Source organism: Oncorhynchus tshawytscha, linkage group LG05 (genome assembly GCF_018296145.1).
Source record: "Oncorhynchus tshawytscha isolate Ot180627B linkage group LG05, Otsh_v2.0, whole genome shotgun sequence".
In the NCBI taxonomy this organism is placed as follows: Eukaryota; Metazoa; Chordata; class Actinopteri; order Salmoniformes; family Salmonidae; genus Oncorhynchus; species Oncorhynchus tshawytscha.
The window spans coordinates 32,653,567-32,673,085 of NC_056433.1; the positions used below are offsets into that span (position 1 = coordinate 32,653,567).

General features: G+C 42.4%; 2 protein-coding genes across 3 annotated transcripts in view; both read left to right on the forward strand.

The window, feature by feature from the left end:
- Nucleotides 1–7,711, forward strand: part of LOC112250504 (phospholipase B1, membrane-associated-like) — a 34,132-nt gene extending 26,421 nt beyond the window's left edge. For both annotated transcript variants that reach the window (XM_024420703.1, XM_024420704.1), the window contains exons 37-42: nucleotides 85–179; nucleotides 298–379; nucleotides 602–706; nucleotides 815–910; nucleotides 1,326–1,400; nucleotides 5,513–7,711. In XM_024420703.1, the coding sequence (XP_024276471.1) occupies nucleotides 85–179; nucleotides 298–379; nucleotides 602–706; nucleotides 815–910; nucleotides 1,326–1,400; nucleotides 5,513–5,779 (720 nt within the window). In that variant the 3' untranslated portion in view covers nucleotides 5,780–7,711. The remainder of the gene's footprint in view (nucleotides 1–84; nucleotides 180–297; nucleotides 380–601; nucleotides 707–814; nucleotides 911–1,325; nucleotides 1,401–5,512) is intronic.
- LOC112250506 (serine/threonine-protein phosphatase PP1-beta catalytic subunit-like) lies at nucleotides 6,372–19,007 on the forward strand. The gene is made up of 8 exons (XM_024420705.2): nucleotides 6,372–6,479; nucleotides 15,154–15,285; nucleotides 15,779–16,009; nucleotides 16,631–16,735; nucleotides 16,809–16,880; nucleotides 16,950–17,101; nucleotides 17,188–17,322; nucleotides 17,408–19,007. Exons 1-8 carry the CDS (start codon nucleotides 6,428–6,430, stop codon nucleotides 17,510–17,512), a joined length of 984 nt encoding a protein of 327 aa, XP_024276473.1. The 5' UTR covers nucleotides 6,372–6,427; the 3' UTR covers nucleotides 17,513–19,007.
- The last annotated feature ends 512 nt before the right edge of the window (nucleotides 19,008–19,519 follow it).

Consider the following 19,519-nt stretch of genomic DNA (forward strand, 5'->3'; position numbering starts at 1 on the left):
CCTGTACTTACTCAACAAGGATCATTTGCAGCATCTAAAGATCTAAACCCCTCTTTTCTCTCTCCCTCCATCTCTCTCGCTAAGGTACCCAGGGTAATGGTCAATGTTATCGAGGTTCTGGAAATGAATCCGTTGAGGAGTGTCAGGAAGAACGATCTGGTCTGCAACCTCATACAGAGGTTTGTTTGGGACCTCCCCATTCCCCCACGAAGACGGCAGCCACACCCATTGCATCGTATGTCGGTAGAATGTGTATATTCAGAATGTTTCCTCTCAAGTGTCTTTGTTTTTGCACAGGAATGCTTGCCCCTGCTTTTTGAACCCTGAAGAGAATTCTCCTGAGCTTGCAGAGGTTAGGCGGATCAACCAGGAGTACCAGGTAAGTGCAGAAAAAGGTCTGAACTACCAGTCTTAAAACATCTGGGATTTGGAGGGTCTTTGCCAATGTTCCAATGTGTCATGTAAAGTGTGTTACTCAGAGATACATAAGCTCCACAGATAAAGATACAGGGATTCGATGTGATCCGATCAATCCGACACAATTCTACAATACTTAACAGTGTCTCTTTGTTCTCTCTACCCTCTCTGTGCTTCTGTCCAGATCGAGACTGAGAGACTGGTCTCTGGGGTGCGCTATGATGGGCGAGAGGACTTCACTGTAGTTGTTCAACCCTACTTACGAAACGCATTTGTCCCTCTCATTGGGGTGAGTGTGGTTTAACTGCGCACACACACACATGCATGCATGTATGCGCAAGCCCGCACAAACACACACACACACACATACTGACACTGCGTTCTCTTGTCTCCTCAGATTGGGAAGCCTGACCTGAGTTTCTTCTCAGTGGACTGTTTTCACATCAGTGAGCGAGCACACGCTGAGATGGCCATTGCTCTCTGGAACAACATGGTAAAGACAGCCACATAAAGAGTAGTGTGGTCCCAGATCTGTTTGTGCTGTCTTGCCAACTCCCCATGTTCATTTTCAAGACAGCACCCACAGATCTGGGACCAGGCTACATAGAGAGCACTCTTTTTTATTTGACCTTTATTTAACTAGGCAAGTCATTTAAGAACAAATTCTTATTTTCAATGACGGCCTAGGAACAGTGGATTAACTGCCTTGTTCAGGGGCAGAACAACAGATTCTTACCTTGTCAGCTCGGAGATTCGATCTTGCAACTTTTCAGTTACTCGTCCAACGCTCTAACCACTAGGCTACCTGCCCCTCTGAAGCTTAACTCAAAACACATGAGCTCTATGGTCAGTGTATTTCCAGGCATACAGGTTTGTGGTCTGACAACGTTATTGTTTTGTTTTTACAGTTGGAGCCGGTAGGCATGAAGCAGGGCTACAACAACTTCACATACGACCGCACTAAGATCAACTGCCCCTCTGAGGTATGCTGAATGCACATGACATGAACACAACATTTATTGGGGAAAAGTTTCCCTGCTGAAAAAAACTGCATAGACCAGCATATGCTGGTGACTAGTACTGGTTTCGCTGGTGACCAGCCTTGGTGACAATGACTGCCCCCTCTCATAGAAGCCCAGAAGTTCAAGGGCGACCACAGGCTGTTGTGTTCTTAGTTAGACATTCATGGTGCCAATACTTGCTTCTATTAGACCAGCTGTGCACTACATGACCAAAAGTATGTGGACACCTGCTTGTCCAACTTCTCATTCCAAAATCACAGGCATTAATATGGAGTTTGTCCCCCCTTTGCTGCTATAACAGTCTCCACTCTTCTGGGAAGACTTTCTACTAGATGTGGGAACATTGCTGTGGGAACTTGCTTCCATTCAGCCATAAGCGCATTAGTAAGGTTGGGCAATTAGGCTTGGCTCGCGGATGGTGTTCCAATTCATCCCAATTGTTCGATGTAGTTGAGGTCAGGTCTTTGTGCAGGCCAGTCAAGTTGTTCTACACCGATTCCAACAAACCATTTCTGTATGGACCTCGCTTTGTGCATGTGGGCATTGTCATGCTGAAACAGGAAAGGGCCTTCCCCAAACTGTTGCCACAAAGTTGGAAGCACAGAATAGTCTAGAATGTCATTGTATGATGAAGCGTTAAGATTTTCCTAGACTGGAACTAAGGGGCCAAGCCCGAACCATGAAAACCAGCCCCAGACCATTATTCCTCCTCCGCCAAACTTTACAGTTGGCACTATGCATTCGGGCAGGTAGCGTTTTCCTGGCATCGCCAAACCCATATTTGTCCGTCGGACTGCCAGATGGTGAAGCTTGGAACTCTGTTGTGAGTGTTGCAACCAAAGACAGACGATTTTTAAGCGCTGTACGCTTCAGCACTTGGCGGTCCTGTTCTGTGAGCTTGTGTGGCCTACCACTTCGTAACTGAGCCATTGTTGCTCCTATACATTTCTACTTCACAATAACAGCACTTACGGTTGACCGGAGTAGCTCTAGCAGGACAGAAATTTCATGAACTGACTTGTTGGAAAGGTGGCATCCTATGACGGTACCATGTTGAAAGTCACTGAGCTCTTCAGTAAGGATGGAGATTGCATGGCTGTGTGCTTGATTTTATACACATTTCAGCAACGGTTTTGCCAAAATAGCCAAATCCACTAATTTCAAGGAGTGTCTAGATACTTTTGTATATATAGTGTATGTCCTTGAACCAATTATTTAAAATTGCAGACATTAAAGCTACAATATGTAACTTTTTAGGTGACCCGACCAAATTCACATAGAAATGTGAGTTATAGATCTGTCTTTGTCATTGAAAGCAAGTCTAAGAAGCGGTGGATATGTTCTATGTGCACTATTTCTATGCTTCCCGTTCTTAAGTTTCATTTTTGCATCTTTTATTTTCGGTTTTGTACACCAGCTTCAAACGCTGAAAAGAAAATATTTGTGGATATGGAAAATATATTTCACACCGGTTTAGATGGTACAATTCTCTACACAATGACTGCTTGTTTTGCCAAATAAACTGAAATAAAATTAACAATAAGAATTTTAGCAACCAGGAAACCAGAAAATATAATTTAGATTCTACCAGCAACCTGCAGTACCGCGGTCGGCCCGGTCGGCCTTCAACTTGCGATCCTCAATGAGAGGGGGCAGCACTAACCTAGCCTGCAACGTTACTTCCTGGACTAGCTCAATCTGCACATGTTATGTCTCTATGAGACAGTATCTTATTAAGCTAAAAATCTACTTATATGGGAAGATCTCAAGGGCATACTGCACGCATCCTGTCTCCTCGTCTCCTACTCAAAACACATTGGATGAGAAAGACAGAGGTCCCTCTCCCCTGACCTTCTCCTCCAATTTGTTTTTAGAACGATACGAGGAGAGAGGATGCAAAGAGTATGCAATTGAGATCTTCCCCTTGGCTTCAAATGCGATATTGAGTCTTCACATAGGAATGAATGGTGTCACGTGATCAATGGCTTTATCCATTTACAGTATATATACAATCTATGAACCAGCTCTAGCTGGTTCAGACCAGCTTGACCAGCTAGACTAGGGATGGGCAACTTTTGTAGGCCACGGATAAATTCCCCCCCCAAAAATCTAAATATATATATATATACAGTACCAGTAAAGAATTTGGACACACCTACTCATTCATGGGTTTTTCTTAATTTGTACTATTTTCTATATTGTAGAATAATAGTGAAGACATCAAATCTATGAAATAACACATATGAAATAATAATATTTTATATTTGAGATTCTTCAAAGTAGCCACCATTTGCCTTGATGACAGATTTGCACATGCTTGGCATTCTCTCAACCAGCTTCATGAGGTAGTCACCTGGAATGCATTTCAATTAACAGGTGTGCCTTCTAAAATATTAATTTGTGGAATGTCTTTCCTTCTTAATGCGTTTGAGCCAATCAGTTGTGTCGTGACAAGTTAGGGGTGGTATACAGAAGATAGCGCTATTTAGGTAAAATACAAAGTCCATATTATGGCAAGAGCAGCTCAAATAAGCAAAGAGAAACAACAGTCCATCGTTACTTTAAAACATGAAGGTCAGTCAACCTGGAAAATTACAAGAATTTTGAAAGTTTCTTCAAGTGCAGTCGCAAAAACCCTCAAGCACTATGATGAAACTGTCTCTCATGAGGACCACGGGTTACTTACTTATAAGTTAAATACTTATTTTCCACCATAATTTGCAAATAAATTCATTAAAAATCCTATAATGTGATTTTCTGGATTTTTTTTCCCTCATTTTGTCTGTCATAGTTGAAGTGTACCTACGATGAAAATTACAGGCCTCTAATCTTTTTAAGTGGGAGAACTTGCACAATTGGTGGCTGACTAAATACTTTTTTTGCCCCACTGTACATATATATAATTCTTTTTTTTACTCACAGTCTCAACTTTATCATATATGCATAGTCACTTTAACTATACATTCATGTACATACTACCTCAATTGGCCTGACCAACCAGTGCTCCGGCACATTGGCTAACCGGGCTATCTGCATTATGTCCCGCCACCCGCCAACCCCTCTTTTACGCTACTACTACTCTCTGTTCATCATATATGCATAGTCCCTTTAACCATATCTACATGTACATACTACCTCAATCAGTCTGACTAACTGGTATGTATGTAGCCTCGCTACTTTTATAGCCTCACTACTGTTATTTTTCACTGTCTTTTTACTGTTGTTTGCATTTCTTTACTTACCTATTGTTCACCTAATACCTAATACCTTTTTTGCACTATTGGTTAGAGCCTGTAAGTAAGCATTTCACTGTAATACCTGTTGTATTCTGTGCACGTGACAAATAAACTTTGATTTGATTTGAACTTACTGTTGAGAGTTAGAATAGTAAAATACTCAAAGTACAATTTCAAAATCTGGTTGTGCATCAGCAGTTTTCTTTTATGTCAGTAACTGTCAGAGCAAAATGTGTAGAATTGCAGGAAATTAGCTGTTAAACTGCTATTTTGTCCCCTGCCACATGGCAAAATGAGTAGAATTGCATGAAATTAATTATAAAATTTCAATATCTTCTCTCCACCCCATGGCAAAATGTGCAGAATTGAAGCAAACTTGCTTTAACATTGCAACATTTCCCTACAGCCCATGGCAAACAAGAATGGCAGGAAATTAAATCTAAAACTTATCTCCGATGTCAAGAGTGGAGCCCCTTATGATGAGTTCAGATTTTTTTGTGGCCCCCACCCCAATCAAAGTTTCCCATCCCTGAGCTAGACCATGCTGGTCAGAGCAGCTTGGTATGGACCAGCATAGACAAGCAAGGACCAGCTTGAAATGCATGCTGGTCTATGCTGTTTTTTTTTTAGCAGGGTTGATCAGGTGTTGGCTGAATTGGCAATCAGTGAGTCAGTTGTCGGCTTACTTGACAATACGTGTGGGTTGTCGAGTGTGTTGGTTGAGCAGTAGACCATTTTAGTCATATCACCTACTGAAAGCTATTTCTTACAATGTCTAAGAAGAAGATCTATGCTCAGGTTAGTTTCCCCTGAACTGAAATTTGCTCTCTCCTTTAGGATCAACCCTTCATCTTCACTAAAGTCAATAGCCTCCCGAGTCCACCTGTTACCACCACCACCCCTGTCCCAGTCACTAACACCACCACCCCCAGCCCTGTGCTCCGGTGTGACTCCTCCATACCTGTGTGGGTGCCCGTGTTGCTGGGCGTCACTGGCTTACTGATCGGCTGGGGAATCACATGGCTACTCATGTCCTGCAGAGAACGGCGGAATAAGAGGAAAATGGGAGAGAAAGAGGTTGAGATGAAAGGAACTGGTTTCTAATGATATTCAGCAACAGATAACAAATACTTTTTTCTAGTTTGAATGTGGAAATACAGTATCAAAAGCATGTAGGTGGCATGGACAATAATTTAGCTTTGTATCAACCGAAATGGTTAAATTGTCAGTAACTATGTCATTGGGTATTTCAAGAGAAATGTTGGCATTCAATTGCATCATGTGAGCCCCTATGAATTACCAGGATGAATAGGTCAGCGTAACCCAAGCCCATTGCAATAGAAGTTGGAGCCATTGTCCATGGAGATTAACAAAGGGAGAAAGGGGGGTATTTTATTGAGGGTACACAACAAGTTGCCTCACCATGTTAATATTTGATAGAGCTATGATAGAGGGGTTACAATAAAAGTAATGGATATCCCCAAATTATGTTAATAAACTTAGAATGTACTTTGTTTGCAGGCAGGTCAGCTTCAATGAAGGGTAAAGAAAGCTACCTGCAAAATGTTTTGTACCCCCAAATACGATTTTAAAAAAGCTCGTACCGTACTGCTGGTTACAAATCTTTGCCAAAATACAGAAAGCCTGAGTGAACCAAAATAAACTACACCGTTTGTACAGTAGTAGACCACGCCCTCTGCTGGTGAGCACGACGTAGTTCTCTGCGTAGTAGTTTTTAGTGTTTCAAAGAAAATGGCGGAAAGCGAGCTCAACGTTGACAGCATCATCTCTCGATTGCTTGAAGGTATGCTGTTTTTGTTTTGCAATTAACCGTGTGGTTACTTGGTGGGGACAGCAAAGAAAAAGGATGTAACAATTTTATGTCATTTTCAGGTGTCGAAGAACGAATGTAAAATCATATTTGGTGACGCCAGTTGACTTTGCTAGCTAGCTAACGCGTCAGAGGAGAAAGGTTGGACTGGGAGAGGGGTTCAACAAACTAGTGACTTTAGCCTTAGCTAACTGTGTTATGCCCTGTTTAGGTAACTACCATTTAACTGTAACTAGTTAGTTAATTTGCCAAAAAAGCAACATCTGTTTGAATATAAATGTATGCTGTCACGTTTGATTTGTGTTATGCTAGCTAACGCGGTGTGTTACAGTAACGTTAGATATATGATCAAGCAAGCAAACGTTACTCTAGTTTACGAAATTAGCTAGTTAGATACTCTTTGCCTAGCGCAAGACATGGTTATTTATATATATATATATATGCACATTTTTGTATTGCTCGTTAGGCACTAGTGTTAGCTTTTAAACCTTGATGAGAGCGGACTTTGCCAGCGTGAACACACACCCCTCTCTGTCCGTGTTGCTAGGTAGTCAGTTAAGCTAGCTAGATTCAGATTTGTTTTCAACGCAGGGCTGTATAGGGGCTATTACGTTGTTAGTGAAGTAAGAATGCCTCCAACTTAGTCATATGTATATGTGTAACGTTATAGGTAGCAATAACACAGAAAAGCCCGAGTTAGCTAGTATGCGTCAACTCGAGCAGTCACAACATTGAAATAACCTGCCATTGACGTCTACTCAGTTTCGCATCTGTAGCGAGTTAGTCATTTTACAAACCGCTTTCAATGTTGGTTTGGTATGTACCCACCTGAGCGTTTTTTTTTCTGTACTGAAATCACCTATGTAAGATGTCACACTTCAGCCTACATGAAAAGCATATTTTGTCTGGATATTGTTTTTCATATAAATTGTTGAGATGTTGAAGACCACAGTCAACCTGATATTACACGCTGTACATTTTGCCATCAAATACCTTTTCGTGACACTGTCCCACTTGGAACACTCAGCAAAAGTGACAACCACCTGAACTGGAATTGCAGGCCTTTGAAAAATCCCAATTAGGGATGTTAATGGATAACCTTTAATTGGTTAGCCCTGGAAAATACACTTGACCAGTCATGCTTACCAGTCTATCGGTTCATTTTCATAATTGTGAGGAATAAAATTGGTGTGTGTGTAGTTTTACATTGGTCTTCATGTATCTTATTTGTCACATTTGGAAAGCATACAGAGCCTAGTTTTAGGAACGGAATACCCTATCATCTGTCAGACAGTGCGGAAGCAGCTCCTAAAAAAGGCTGGTACTGGAGTGGAAAGTGCTACTATTTTTATTTCTGTTTTTATTTCTAAATCTCAACTAGCTCACCTCCCATTCCCCAATCGAGTGCATAGGCTATAGTCAACGGTAGGCAGGCTATCAACGAGTCACCCACCACTTTGCAATGTGAGCTTGAGGCAGTATAATTGTTTGAAACCCAATCGTTTTACTTATTTCAAATAATGAGGCATTTAAAGTAAAATCAAATGTTATTAGTCACATGAGCCGAATACAACTGCTTACTTACGAGCCGCTAACCAACAATGCAGTTAAAAAAAAAAAAGAATAAGAACTAAAAGTAACAAGTAATTAAAGAGCAGCACTAAAATAACGATAGCAGGACTATATACAGGGGGGCACTGGTTAGTTGAGGTCATATGTACATGTAGATAGTTATTAAAGTGACTATGCATAGATAACAGCTACTCTCTGTTGTTAAGAAGCCTATTGGACCTAGACTTGGTGCTCCGGTACTGCTTGCCGTGTGGTAGCAGAGAGAACAGTCTATGACTAGGGTGGCTGGAATCTTTTTAGGGCCTTCCTCTGACGCCGCCTGGTCTAGAGGTCCTGGATGGCAGGAAGCTTGGCCCCAGTGATGTACTGGGCTGTTCGCACTACCCTCGTGTAGTGCCTTGGGGTCGGAGCCCAAGCAGTTGCCATACCAGGCAGTGACGCAACCAGTCAGGATGCTCTCGATGGTAGAACCTTTTGAGGATTTGAGAACTCATGCCAAATCTTTTCAGTCTCCTGAGGGGGAATAGGTTTTGTCGTGCCCTCTTCACGACTGTCTTGGTGTGCTTGGACACCAAGGAACTTGAAGCTCTTAACCCTGCTCCACTGCAGCCCCGTCGATGAGAATGGGGGTGTTTCTGGTCCTTTTTTTTCCTGTAGTCCACAATCATCTCCTTTATCTTGATCATGTTGAGGTAGAGCTTGTTGTCCTGGAACCATGACCTGGTCTCTGACCTCCCTATAGGCTGTCTCATCGTTGTCGGTGATCAGGTCTAACACTGTTGTGTCATCGGCAAACTTAATGATGGTGTTGTGCCTGGCCGTGCAGTCATGAGTAAACATGGAGTACAGAAGGGGACTGAGCACGCACCCTTAAGGGGCCCCTGTGTTGAGGATCAGCGTGGCGAATATGTTGTTACCTACCCTTACCACCTGGGGGTGGCCCGTCAGTAAGTCTAGAATCCAGTTGCAGAGGGAGGTGTTTAGTCTCAGGGTCCTTAGCTTATTGATGAGCTTTGAGGGCAGTATGATGTTGAATGCGGAGCTGTAGTCAATGAATAGCATTCTCACAGGTGCTATTTTTGTCCAGTTGTGAAAGGGCAGTGTGGAGTGCAATAGAGATTGCATCATCTGTGGATCTGTTGGAGTGGTATGCAAATTGGAGTGGGTCTAGGGTTTCTGTGATAATGGTGTTGATGTGAGCCATGACCAACCTTTCACAGCACCTCATTGGCTTCAGATGTGAGTGCTATGGGTCGGTAGTCCATTAGGCAGGTTACTTAGTGTTCTTGGGCACAGGCTAGAGGTTGACCGATTATGATTTTTCAACGCCGATACCGATTATTGGAGGACCAAAAACAGCCTATTAATCGGACGATTTCTTTATATATTTTGTAATAATGACAATTACAACAATACTGAATGAACACTTATTTTAACTTAATATAATACATCCAATAAAATCAATTTAGCCTCAAATAAATAATGAAACACGTTCAATTTGGTTTAAATACTGCAAAAACAAAGTGTTGGAGGAGAAAGTAGAAGTGCAATATGTGCCATGTAAGAAAGCTAACGTTTAAGTTCATTGCTCAGAACATGAGAACATATGAATGCTGGTGGTTCCTTTTAACAGGAGTCTTCAATATTCCCAGGTAAGAAGTTTTAGGTTGTAGTTATTATAGGACTATTTCTCTCTATACCATTTGTATTTCATTAACCTTTTGACTATTGGATGTTCTTATAGGCACTTTAGTATTGCCAGTGTAACAGTATAGCTTCCGTCCCTCTCCTCGCTCCTACCTGGGCTCGAACCAGGAACACATCGACAGCAGCCACCCTTGAAGCAGTGTTACCCCTGCAGAGCAAGGGGAACAACCACTCCCAAGTCTCAGAGCGAGTGACGTTTGAAACGCTATTAGCGCGCACCCCGCTAACTAGCTGGCCATTTCACATCGGTTACACCAGCCTAATCTCGGGAGTTGATAGGCTTGAAGTCATAAACAGCGCAATGCTTGAAGCACAACTGAGCTGCTGGCAAAACGCACAAAAGTGCTGTTTGAATGAATGCTTACGAGCCTGCTGGTGCCTACCATCGCTCAGTCAGACTGCTCTATCAAATCATAGACTTAGTTATAACATGATAACACAGAAATACGAGCCTTAAGTCATTAATATGGTCGAATCCGGAAACTATCATCTCGAAAACAAGACGTTTATTCTTTCAGTGAAAGACGGAACCGTTCCATATTTTACCTAATGGGGTGGCATCCATAAGTCTAAATATTCCTGTTACATTGCACAACCTTCAATGTTATGTCATAATTACGTAAAATTCTGGCAGGTGGCCCAAACACTTGCATATACACTGACTCTGCGCGCAATGAACGCAAGAGAAGTGACACAATTTCACCTGGTTAATATTGCCTGCTAACATGGATTTCTTTTAGCTAAATATGCAGGTTTAAAAAATATATACTTCTGTGTATTGATTTTAAGAAGGGCATTGATGTTTATGGTTAGGTACACATTGGAGCAACGATACGCACCGGATCGATTATATGCAACGCAGGACGCGCTAGATAAACTAGTAATATCATCAACCATGTGTAGTTAACTAGTGATTATGATTGATTGTTTTTTATAAGAAAAGTTTAATGCTAGCTAGCAACTTACCTTGGCTTCTACTGCATTCGCATAACAGGCAGGCTCCTTGTGGAGTGCAATGTAATCAGGTGGTTAGAGCGTTGGACTAGTTAACTGTAAGGTTGCAAGATTGAATCCCCCAAGCTGACAAGGTAAAAATCTGTCGTTCTGCCCCTGAACGAGGCAGTTAACCCACCGTTCCTAGGCCGTCATTGAAAATAAGAATGTGTTCTTAACTGACTTGCCTAGTTAAATAAAGGTGTAAAAAAAAAAAACATTGACTAAATCGGTGTCCAAAAATACCGATTTACGATTGTTATGAAAACTTAAAATCGGCCCCAATTAATCGGCCATTCCGATTAATCGGTCGACCTCTAGCACAGGCACTATGATGGTCTGCTTAAAACATGTTGGTATTACAGACTCGGACATGGAGAGGTTTAAAATGTCAGTGAAGACACTTGCCAGTTGGTCAGTGCATGCTCGCAGTACATGTCCTGGTAATCCGTCTGGCCCTGTGGCCTTGTGAATGTTGACCTGTTTAAAGGTCTTACTCACATCGGCTGCGGAGAGCATGATCACACAGTCTTCCGGCACAGCTAGTGCTCTCGTGTATGTTTCAGTGCAATTTGCCTCGAAGCGAGCATAGAAGTAGTTTAGCTCGTCTGGTAGGCTCGTGTCACTGGGCAGCTCTCGGCTGTGCTTCCCTTTGTAGTCTGTAATGGTTTGCAAGCCCTGCCACATCCGACGAGCATCAAAGCCGGTGTAGTACGATTCGATCTTAGTCCTCTATTGATGCTTTGCCTGTTTGATGATTTGTCGGGTGGTATAGCGGGATTTCTTATAAGACTCCAGCTCCGTGAAAGAGGCAGCTTTAGCCTTTAGCTCAATGTGGATGTTGCCTGTAATCCATGGCTTCTGGTTGGGGTATGTACTAGAGGGCGACCAATTAATCGGCATGGCCGATTTAATTAGGGGGACGCTGATTACATTGCAATCCACAAGGAGACTGCGTGGCAGGCTGACCACCTGTTACGTGAGTGCAGCATCAAAATAGCCTGGCTCCTTGCAGCCACCAGGTCAAGTTGCTAGCTAGCATTGATTATATTTTATAAGGTAAGTTTAATCTTCACTTAATGACTAGTTAACTACACATAATTGATGATATTCCTAGGTTATCTAGCTTGTCCTGCGTTGCATATAATCAATGTGGTGCCTGTTAATTTATCATCGACTCACAGCCTACTTCGCCAAACGGGTGATGATTTAACAAAAGTGCATTCGCGAAAAAAGCACAATCGTTGCACAAATGTATCTAACCATAAACATCAATTCCTTTCTTGAAATCAATACACAGAAGTATAATTTTTTTTAACCTGCATATTTAGTTAATTTATTTTAATGTTAGCAGGCTATATTAACTAGGGAAATTGTCACTTCTCTTGCGTTCAGTGCAAGCGGAGTCGGGGTATATGCAGCAGTTTGGGCTGCCCGGCTCGTTACAAACTGTGTGAAGACCATTTCTTCCTAACAAAGACCATAATTAATTTGCCAGAATTTTACATAATTATGACATAGCATTGAAGGTTGTGCAGTGTAACAGCAATATTTAGACTTAAGGTTGCCACCCGTTCAATAAAATACAGAACGGTTCCGTATTTCACTGAAATAATAAATGTTTTGTTTATGAAATAATACTTTACGGATTTGACCATATTAATGACCAAAGGCTCATATTTCTGTGTGTTTATTATATTATAATTACGTTTATGAGTTGATATTTGATAGAGCAGTCTGACTGAGCGGTGGTAGGCAGCAGCAGGCTCGTAAGCATTCATTCAAACAGCACATTACTGCGTTTGCCAGCAGCTCTTAGCAATGCTTGAAGCACAGCGCTGTTTATGACTTCAAGCCTATCAACTCCCGGGATTAGGCTGGCTATACTAAAGTGCCTATAAGAACATCCAAAAGTCAAAGGTATATGAAATACAAATGGCATAGAGTGAAATACTCGACGTGTCATTATTCCTATAATAACTACAACCTAAAACTTCTTAACTGGTAATATGTTCTGAGCAAGGAACTTAAACATTAGCTTTTTTACATGGCACATATTGCACTTTTACTTTCTCCTCCAACACTGTGTTTTTTGTATTATTTAAACTAAATTAAACATGTTTCATTATTTATTTGAGGCTACGTAGATTTTATGTATTATATTAAGTTAAAATAAGTGTTCATTGTTCATTCAGTATTGTTGTAATTTACATATATATATATATATATATATATCTATCGGCTGATTTAATTGCCTTTTTTTGTTCCTCCAGTAATCCGTATCGGCGTTGAAAACTCATCGGTCGACCTCTAGTATGTACGTACGGTCACTGTGGGGACGATGTCATCGATGCACTTATTGATGAAGCCAATGACTGATGTGGTGTACTCCTCAATGCCATCGGAGGAATCCCGAAACATATTCCAGTCTGTGCTAGCAAAACAGTTCTGTAGCTTAGCATCATTTCTTACCTTGCTTCAAAGGTAGCCTAGCCAAAATCTCACTATAGAAACATGGAGGCAATTATTTCATAAGGACTTCATTGTGCCATTAACCAGCCTTTCTCTCCTGTTCTATTGGTTTTTATATCAACTTTCTTTGTTTTTCCAGAAGCCAAATGTACAATCCTAGTCATATTAGCAACCCATCCAAGTGGTTGCTATTAGATTCCCCCTCTTTCTAAGTATCTAAAAGAGATTTTTATCTGTCACATATGGAACTCCTCACATTAGGTTCGCTGTTTAGAATTGTTTTTTTCATGCAAATGTTTGAAAATAACATTTTATTAGCTGACAACAGGCTTGCTGTTGTTGCATGTTTCCATTAAGCTCTTATTGAAAATGTCAGTTCCTTGTATGCATGCATAGTATTTTCTGTTGGTCATGTCATTTTGAAAAAGAAAAAGAATTCTGACAATGAGGGTCAGTTACTCGGCACGGAAATTTGTTTGCTCAGCAGCAAAATTGACATCCTTAATCTCAACTCAATTCCATCCAGACCACTAGCAGGGAGCTTGCCTAAGTCGTCACCCAGTGACTCCCTGAAAAGTATTAGCCAAACTATTTGTGGGCTCCCAAGTGGAGCAGCGGTGTAAGGCACTGCATCTCAGTGCTAGAGCCGTCACTACAGACACTCTGGTTTGAATCCAGGAGGCCCCAGTGCTCAACTGAGCAAGAGGACAAGTACATTTGTGCCTTCATTAAATAGTACTCGCAAAACACCAGTCTCAACGTCAACAGTGAAGAGGCGACCCCGCGGGAGTTGCAAAGAAAAGCCTTATCTCAAGTCTGGCCAATAAAGAGAAAAGATTAAGATGGGCAAAAGAACAGACCCTGGACAGAGGAAGATTGGAAAAAAGTGTTATGGACAGACTTATTTAAGTTTGAGGTGTTCGGATCACAAAGAAGAACATTCGTGGGATGCAGAAAAAAGGAAAAGTTGCTGGAGCAGTGCTTGACCCCATCTGTCAAGCATGGTGGAGGCAGTGTGATGGTCTGGGGGTGCTTTGTATAGTGGTGAAGTGGGAGATTTGTACAGGGTAAAAGGGATCTTGAAGGAAGGGTAACATTCCATTTTGCAATGCCATACCTTGTGGACGGCGCTTAATTGGAGCCAATTTCCTCCTTCAACAGGACAATGACCCAAAACACTGCTCCAAACTATGCAGGAACTATTTAGGGAAGAAGCCGTCAGCTGGTATTCTGTTTGTGCTGGCCCCTCCATTGTCACCGGATCTCAACCCTATTGAGCTTGGGAGCAGTATGTTACGTAAGAAGTGCCCATCAAGCCAATTTGTGGGAGGTGCTTCAGAAAGCATAGGGTGAAATATCTTCAGATTACCTCAACAAATCGACAACTAGAATGCCAAAGGTCTACAAGGCTGTAATTCCTGCAAATGGACGATTCTTTGGCAAAAGAAAAGTTTGAAGGACACAATTTCAATTAAAAATCATTATTTATAACCTTGCCAATGTCTTGACTATATTTTCTATTCATTTTGCAACAAATTTCATGTATGTTTCCATGGAAAACAAGAACATTTCTAAGTGACCCCAAACTTTTGAACGGTAGTGTACATGTGTCGTCTGTTCTTTTTAAAAACATGTCGACAAGACGTTTTTTTAGTCGGGACAACCCTACTGTCTATGAATTTGACTGGTTACACTTCTCCAGCCCTGTCCCTCAGCTGTTTAACGAAACAGGTGTGGCGAACACTTTGTTTCAACAGCAGATTGCCACTTTAAGTGGTTGCATATTCTGCACTGGTTTGAAGACAATGAAAAGCACATTACACATTTAAAGCCAGCACGATTTAAAATGGAGAGAAGGGTCATGACTCGTGGTTGTGATTGATAGCCCTATCTTTCTCTCAAGTACGAGGATGTCGTCCAGGGAAGATAGTCCAGATGACCGAGGCGGAGGTGCGGGGGTTGTGCATCAAGTCCCGGGAGATCTTCCTCAGTCAGCCCATTCTACTGGAGCTGGAGGCTCCGCTCAAAATCTGCGGTCAGTACAATGAATTATTCCTCTTCCTTCCTACTGCTATATCCTTACTCCTGGGCCCTCTTCCTTTCCCCTTGAGAGGACAAATAGCATATGAGAAATACCAGGGTTAGAAAAATATCAGCTGTCTGAATAAAGACATAGGCCTAATGTTTGTGAATTTACATGAACGTGAAAAGGGCATCCTCGCCCACACACAGTTGTCTTTAAACCAACATGTCAGAGAGAAAGGGGAGGATAGGATAACACATTGGAGAGACATAGGCCTAGCTCAGTAAGTAGAGCAGTAGGATGTAAGTGGTATGTGTCTCCCTCAAGTGTCTGCTGCTCTGCAGGATGTGACCATCTCTCTTCCAGCAAGGACAATCTGGATCAAGCTCACTCTCCACTCCTGCCAATTGTCCAGGCTATGTCAATCTCAATGTGACTACCCTGGTTAAAGAAAACCTAAAATAATGGTTGTCTCATAACCTCTCTGCTCTCGTTCTCCCACTAGGTGATATCCATGGCCAGTACACAGACCTGCTGCGGCTCTTTGAGTACGGGGGCTTCCCGCCGGAGGCTAACTACCTGTTCCTGGGAGACTACGTGGACCGAGGCAAGCAGTCCCTGGAGACCATCTGTCTACTGCTGGCCTACAAGATCAAATACCCCGAGAACTTCTTCCTACTCAGAGGCAACCACGAGTGTGCTTCCATCAACCGCATCTACGGTTTCTATGATGAGTGTAAGACAGGAAGCAGTGTCTCTCACACACATACACACGCTGAATCGGTTATCTTTCTGTGTCTGCGGCACTTTTTGTGGAAAGGGCCAACACGCAAATGGAATTCATAATGGCAATGGTTTTGTGTTCTCTACTGAGTATACCAAACATTAGGAACACCTTCCTAATATTGAGTTGCACCACCTCAGAACAGTCTCTTCATCTGGGCATGGACTCTACAAGGTGTTGAAAGTGTTCCACAGGGATGCTGGCGCATGTTGACTCCAATGCTTCCCACAGTTGTGTCAAGTTGGCTGGATATCTTTGGGGTGGTGGACCATTCTTGATACACACGAGAAACTGTTGAGCGTTATAAACCCAGCAGTGTTGACATAATCAAACCGGTGAGCCTGGCACCTACCATACCCAATTCAAAGGCACAAACAATCCAGTCTCAATTGTCTCCAGGCTAAAAACAAAAAGCTACGCTCATACTGTTCATCTATATTGATTTGAAGTGGATTTAACAAGTGACATCAGTAAGGGATCATAGCTTTCACCTGGTGGCATGGAAAGATTAGGTGTTCTTAATGTTTTATATACTCCGTGTAATTCCATGTCTTTCTATGTTGTGTTCCCCAGGCAAACGCAGATTCAACATAAAGCTGTGGAAGACCTTCACAGATTGCTTCAACTGTCTGCCCATCGCCGCTATAATCGATGAGAAGATCTTCTGCTGCCATGGAGGTATTCGTGGGCGCTTTTCTATCCATTATTTTTCTATGAATGTGAATTAATAATAATCATCCCTCTTCCTCAGGTCTCTCTCCTGATCTACAGTCCATGGAGCAAATTCGACGCATCATGAGGCCAACCGATGTCCCTGACACAGGTCTGTAAACGTGTGTGTGGTACATGTGCCGTATTTGTGGTGGCTCTGACTGCACTCTCTCTGTGCTAGGACTGCTGTGTGATCTGCTGTGGTCGGATCCAGACAAAGACGTGCAGGGCTGGGGGGAAAACGACCGGGGCGTCTCCTTCACCTTTGGGGCTGACGTGGTCAGCAAGTTCCTCAACCGCCACGACCTGGACCTCATCTGCAGAGCCCACCAGGTAGAGCCTAATGCATGAGGGCTATGTTCATTTGGATGCATCTCTAAAGAAGGTTTATTAACTCATGTGTTGTTCTGTACTGGAAGGTTGTTGAGGACGGCTATGAGTTTTTTGCCAAACGGCAGCTGGTGACGCTGTTCTCGGCTCCCAACTACTGCGGGGAGTTTGATAACGCTGGGGGCATGATGAGCGTTGACGAGTCCCTCATGTGTTCCTTTCAGGTGAGAACACGCACGTAAACACACTTACTGTGGATGAGTCTCCCAATGCTGGAAACAAACTGAGTATTTATACTTTCTCTCCCAGATTTTGAAGCCGTCAGAGAAAAAAGCTAAGTACCAGTATGGAGGGGTGAACTCGGGACGCCCCGTAACCCCGCCCCGTACTGCCCAAGCCCCCAAGAAGAGGTGAGCGTCTGGCCCCCCCCCCTCCTCCCCCCCGTCACGCATCCTCCTCGCACCCTTTCCCCTGCTGTCCCCTCCCTCCCATCTATAGGAAGCGCTCTAGCCCCCCCTGACCCCCACTCACCTCTTTCATATATGTGTAAAACATAAAATCTTTGCTGTGAACTTTTGTTTTTTTATTCATAATGTAGGTGACTTGTGGTTTTTCAATGCTATGAAATGTGTTGCTCAGGTTAAGGTGCAGCAATACGATACAAACCTTTTGTGGAAAGGGGCAACACATTTGGAACCGCTGCTTTTCTGCCTTCAAACATAGTAAAAAGTATAGCTTTTTATTTGAGTGAGGTGGGTTCTTTACCCCCAGCCAACGTTAACTCTTCCAGACCTATAACGTTTCCAGACCCTTGCATTTTCCCTGCTAATGCGTATGTAACCTTCTCACAATATTACTAATAACATACCATTTTCCTCCCACATTTTGGCTACAGTAACTGATTGGAATGGTTTAGCCTCCTAGTGAGTTTGGAGAATGTCATTTTCACCCTGTTGGACTCGATGTTTTCTTTATGCGGACACTAATGAAGTTTTAACAAAATTACTTTGAAAGTACAAATGCATATTATCAGAACCATACAAAATTATGGTATATACACACGGGGCATGTATTGCGTACACATTCTATACAGAGAAGTACTAGTACAGTTAAGGTTGTGTGTACTAACTCAAAGGGCTCACAAATGGGTGTTCCAAATGCCTGTTGGTTTTGAATCAAGCCCCTCCACCCCCACACCAGCCTCTCTTCTTACCCACTGAACCTGCTTCCATTGCTGAAGACTGTTTGTTATGGACATAGCTTTTACTGTATGCCTGTGAGAATGCATAGATGGTTGTGGCTTGGGAAGTTAAAGGCAAGATTCAAGGCACCTGGTTTCAATTGGTGTTCAGTAGCCTATTATTTTTCTCACACACACGACCAGTTGGCCACAAGACTATTTCCATTTGAAAAAAAAAACATTTTTCATTTTATTTTATTTTTTTTACTTATGAGCTATTTTCAGCATTGCCCCTGCAGTTCTTGTAAACATGCAATTTTACACAAGGTCAGCTCATGTTTACCAAGCTAGCAGAGATGGCACTTTTTACTCGGCAGTGTCAGTTACTTAGACATTGCTGCCCCCTAGTGGTAGATTGACCGCCTAAAGAGGTTGAAGACGTCAACAACAAGCAAGGCATCAGAATGCATGAGCCAGTGAGTATATCTACTTGGTGGACCTTTCCTGTATGCTGATTCCGAATTATTATTCTCATCCAACTAATGAGCTTACTAAGGAATATTTTAAATAACATTTTAGTTTGAGTTAGGGCATATCTCACCTTTTGCCTTGTTCTCATTTATCGGTCTCTATTCAAGTTGGAAACTGTCATTGTTTTTAAACAGTTTTGAGATTTGTACAAGTTTGTTTCAGAATCTTTGAATGGAATAAATGGAACAGTGCTGTTGACCCTGCCTCATGTCTGTCATTATGCTTTAGGGTGCCTTTCAAACCTGTGCATCGGCGGAGGGCCTAGTGTTGTCTTCCAGAAAGGTAATACGGATGTATGTCAGCCAATTACAAATTTAGAACAGCGATTTTTACCAAGTCGTTTGGACATGGTTAAGGCCAAGTCTGTCTGACACCAGCACTCGAAGTCCTCTGACTTGTAGTCACGGGCATCAGGCTTGCTTACTTTTATGCCATACCATTTTGGTAATTATTTAATTTAACCCTTATTTTACCAGGTAAGTTGACTGAGAACTCATTCTTATTTACAGCAACGACCTGGGGAATAGTTATAGGGGGGAGGGGGGGGGGATGAATGAGCCAATTGTAAACTCGGGATGATTAGGTAACCATGATGGTCTGAGGGCCAGATTGGGAATTTAGCCAGGACACCGGGGTTAACACCTCTACTCTTACGATAAGTGCCATGGGATCCTTAGTGACCAGAGTCGGGACACCTGTTTAACATCCTA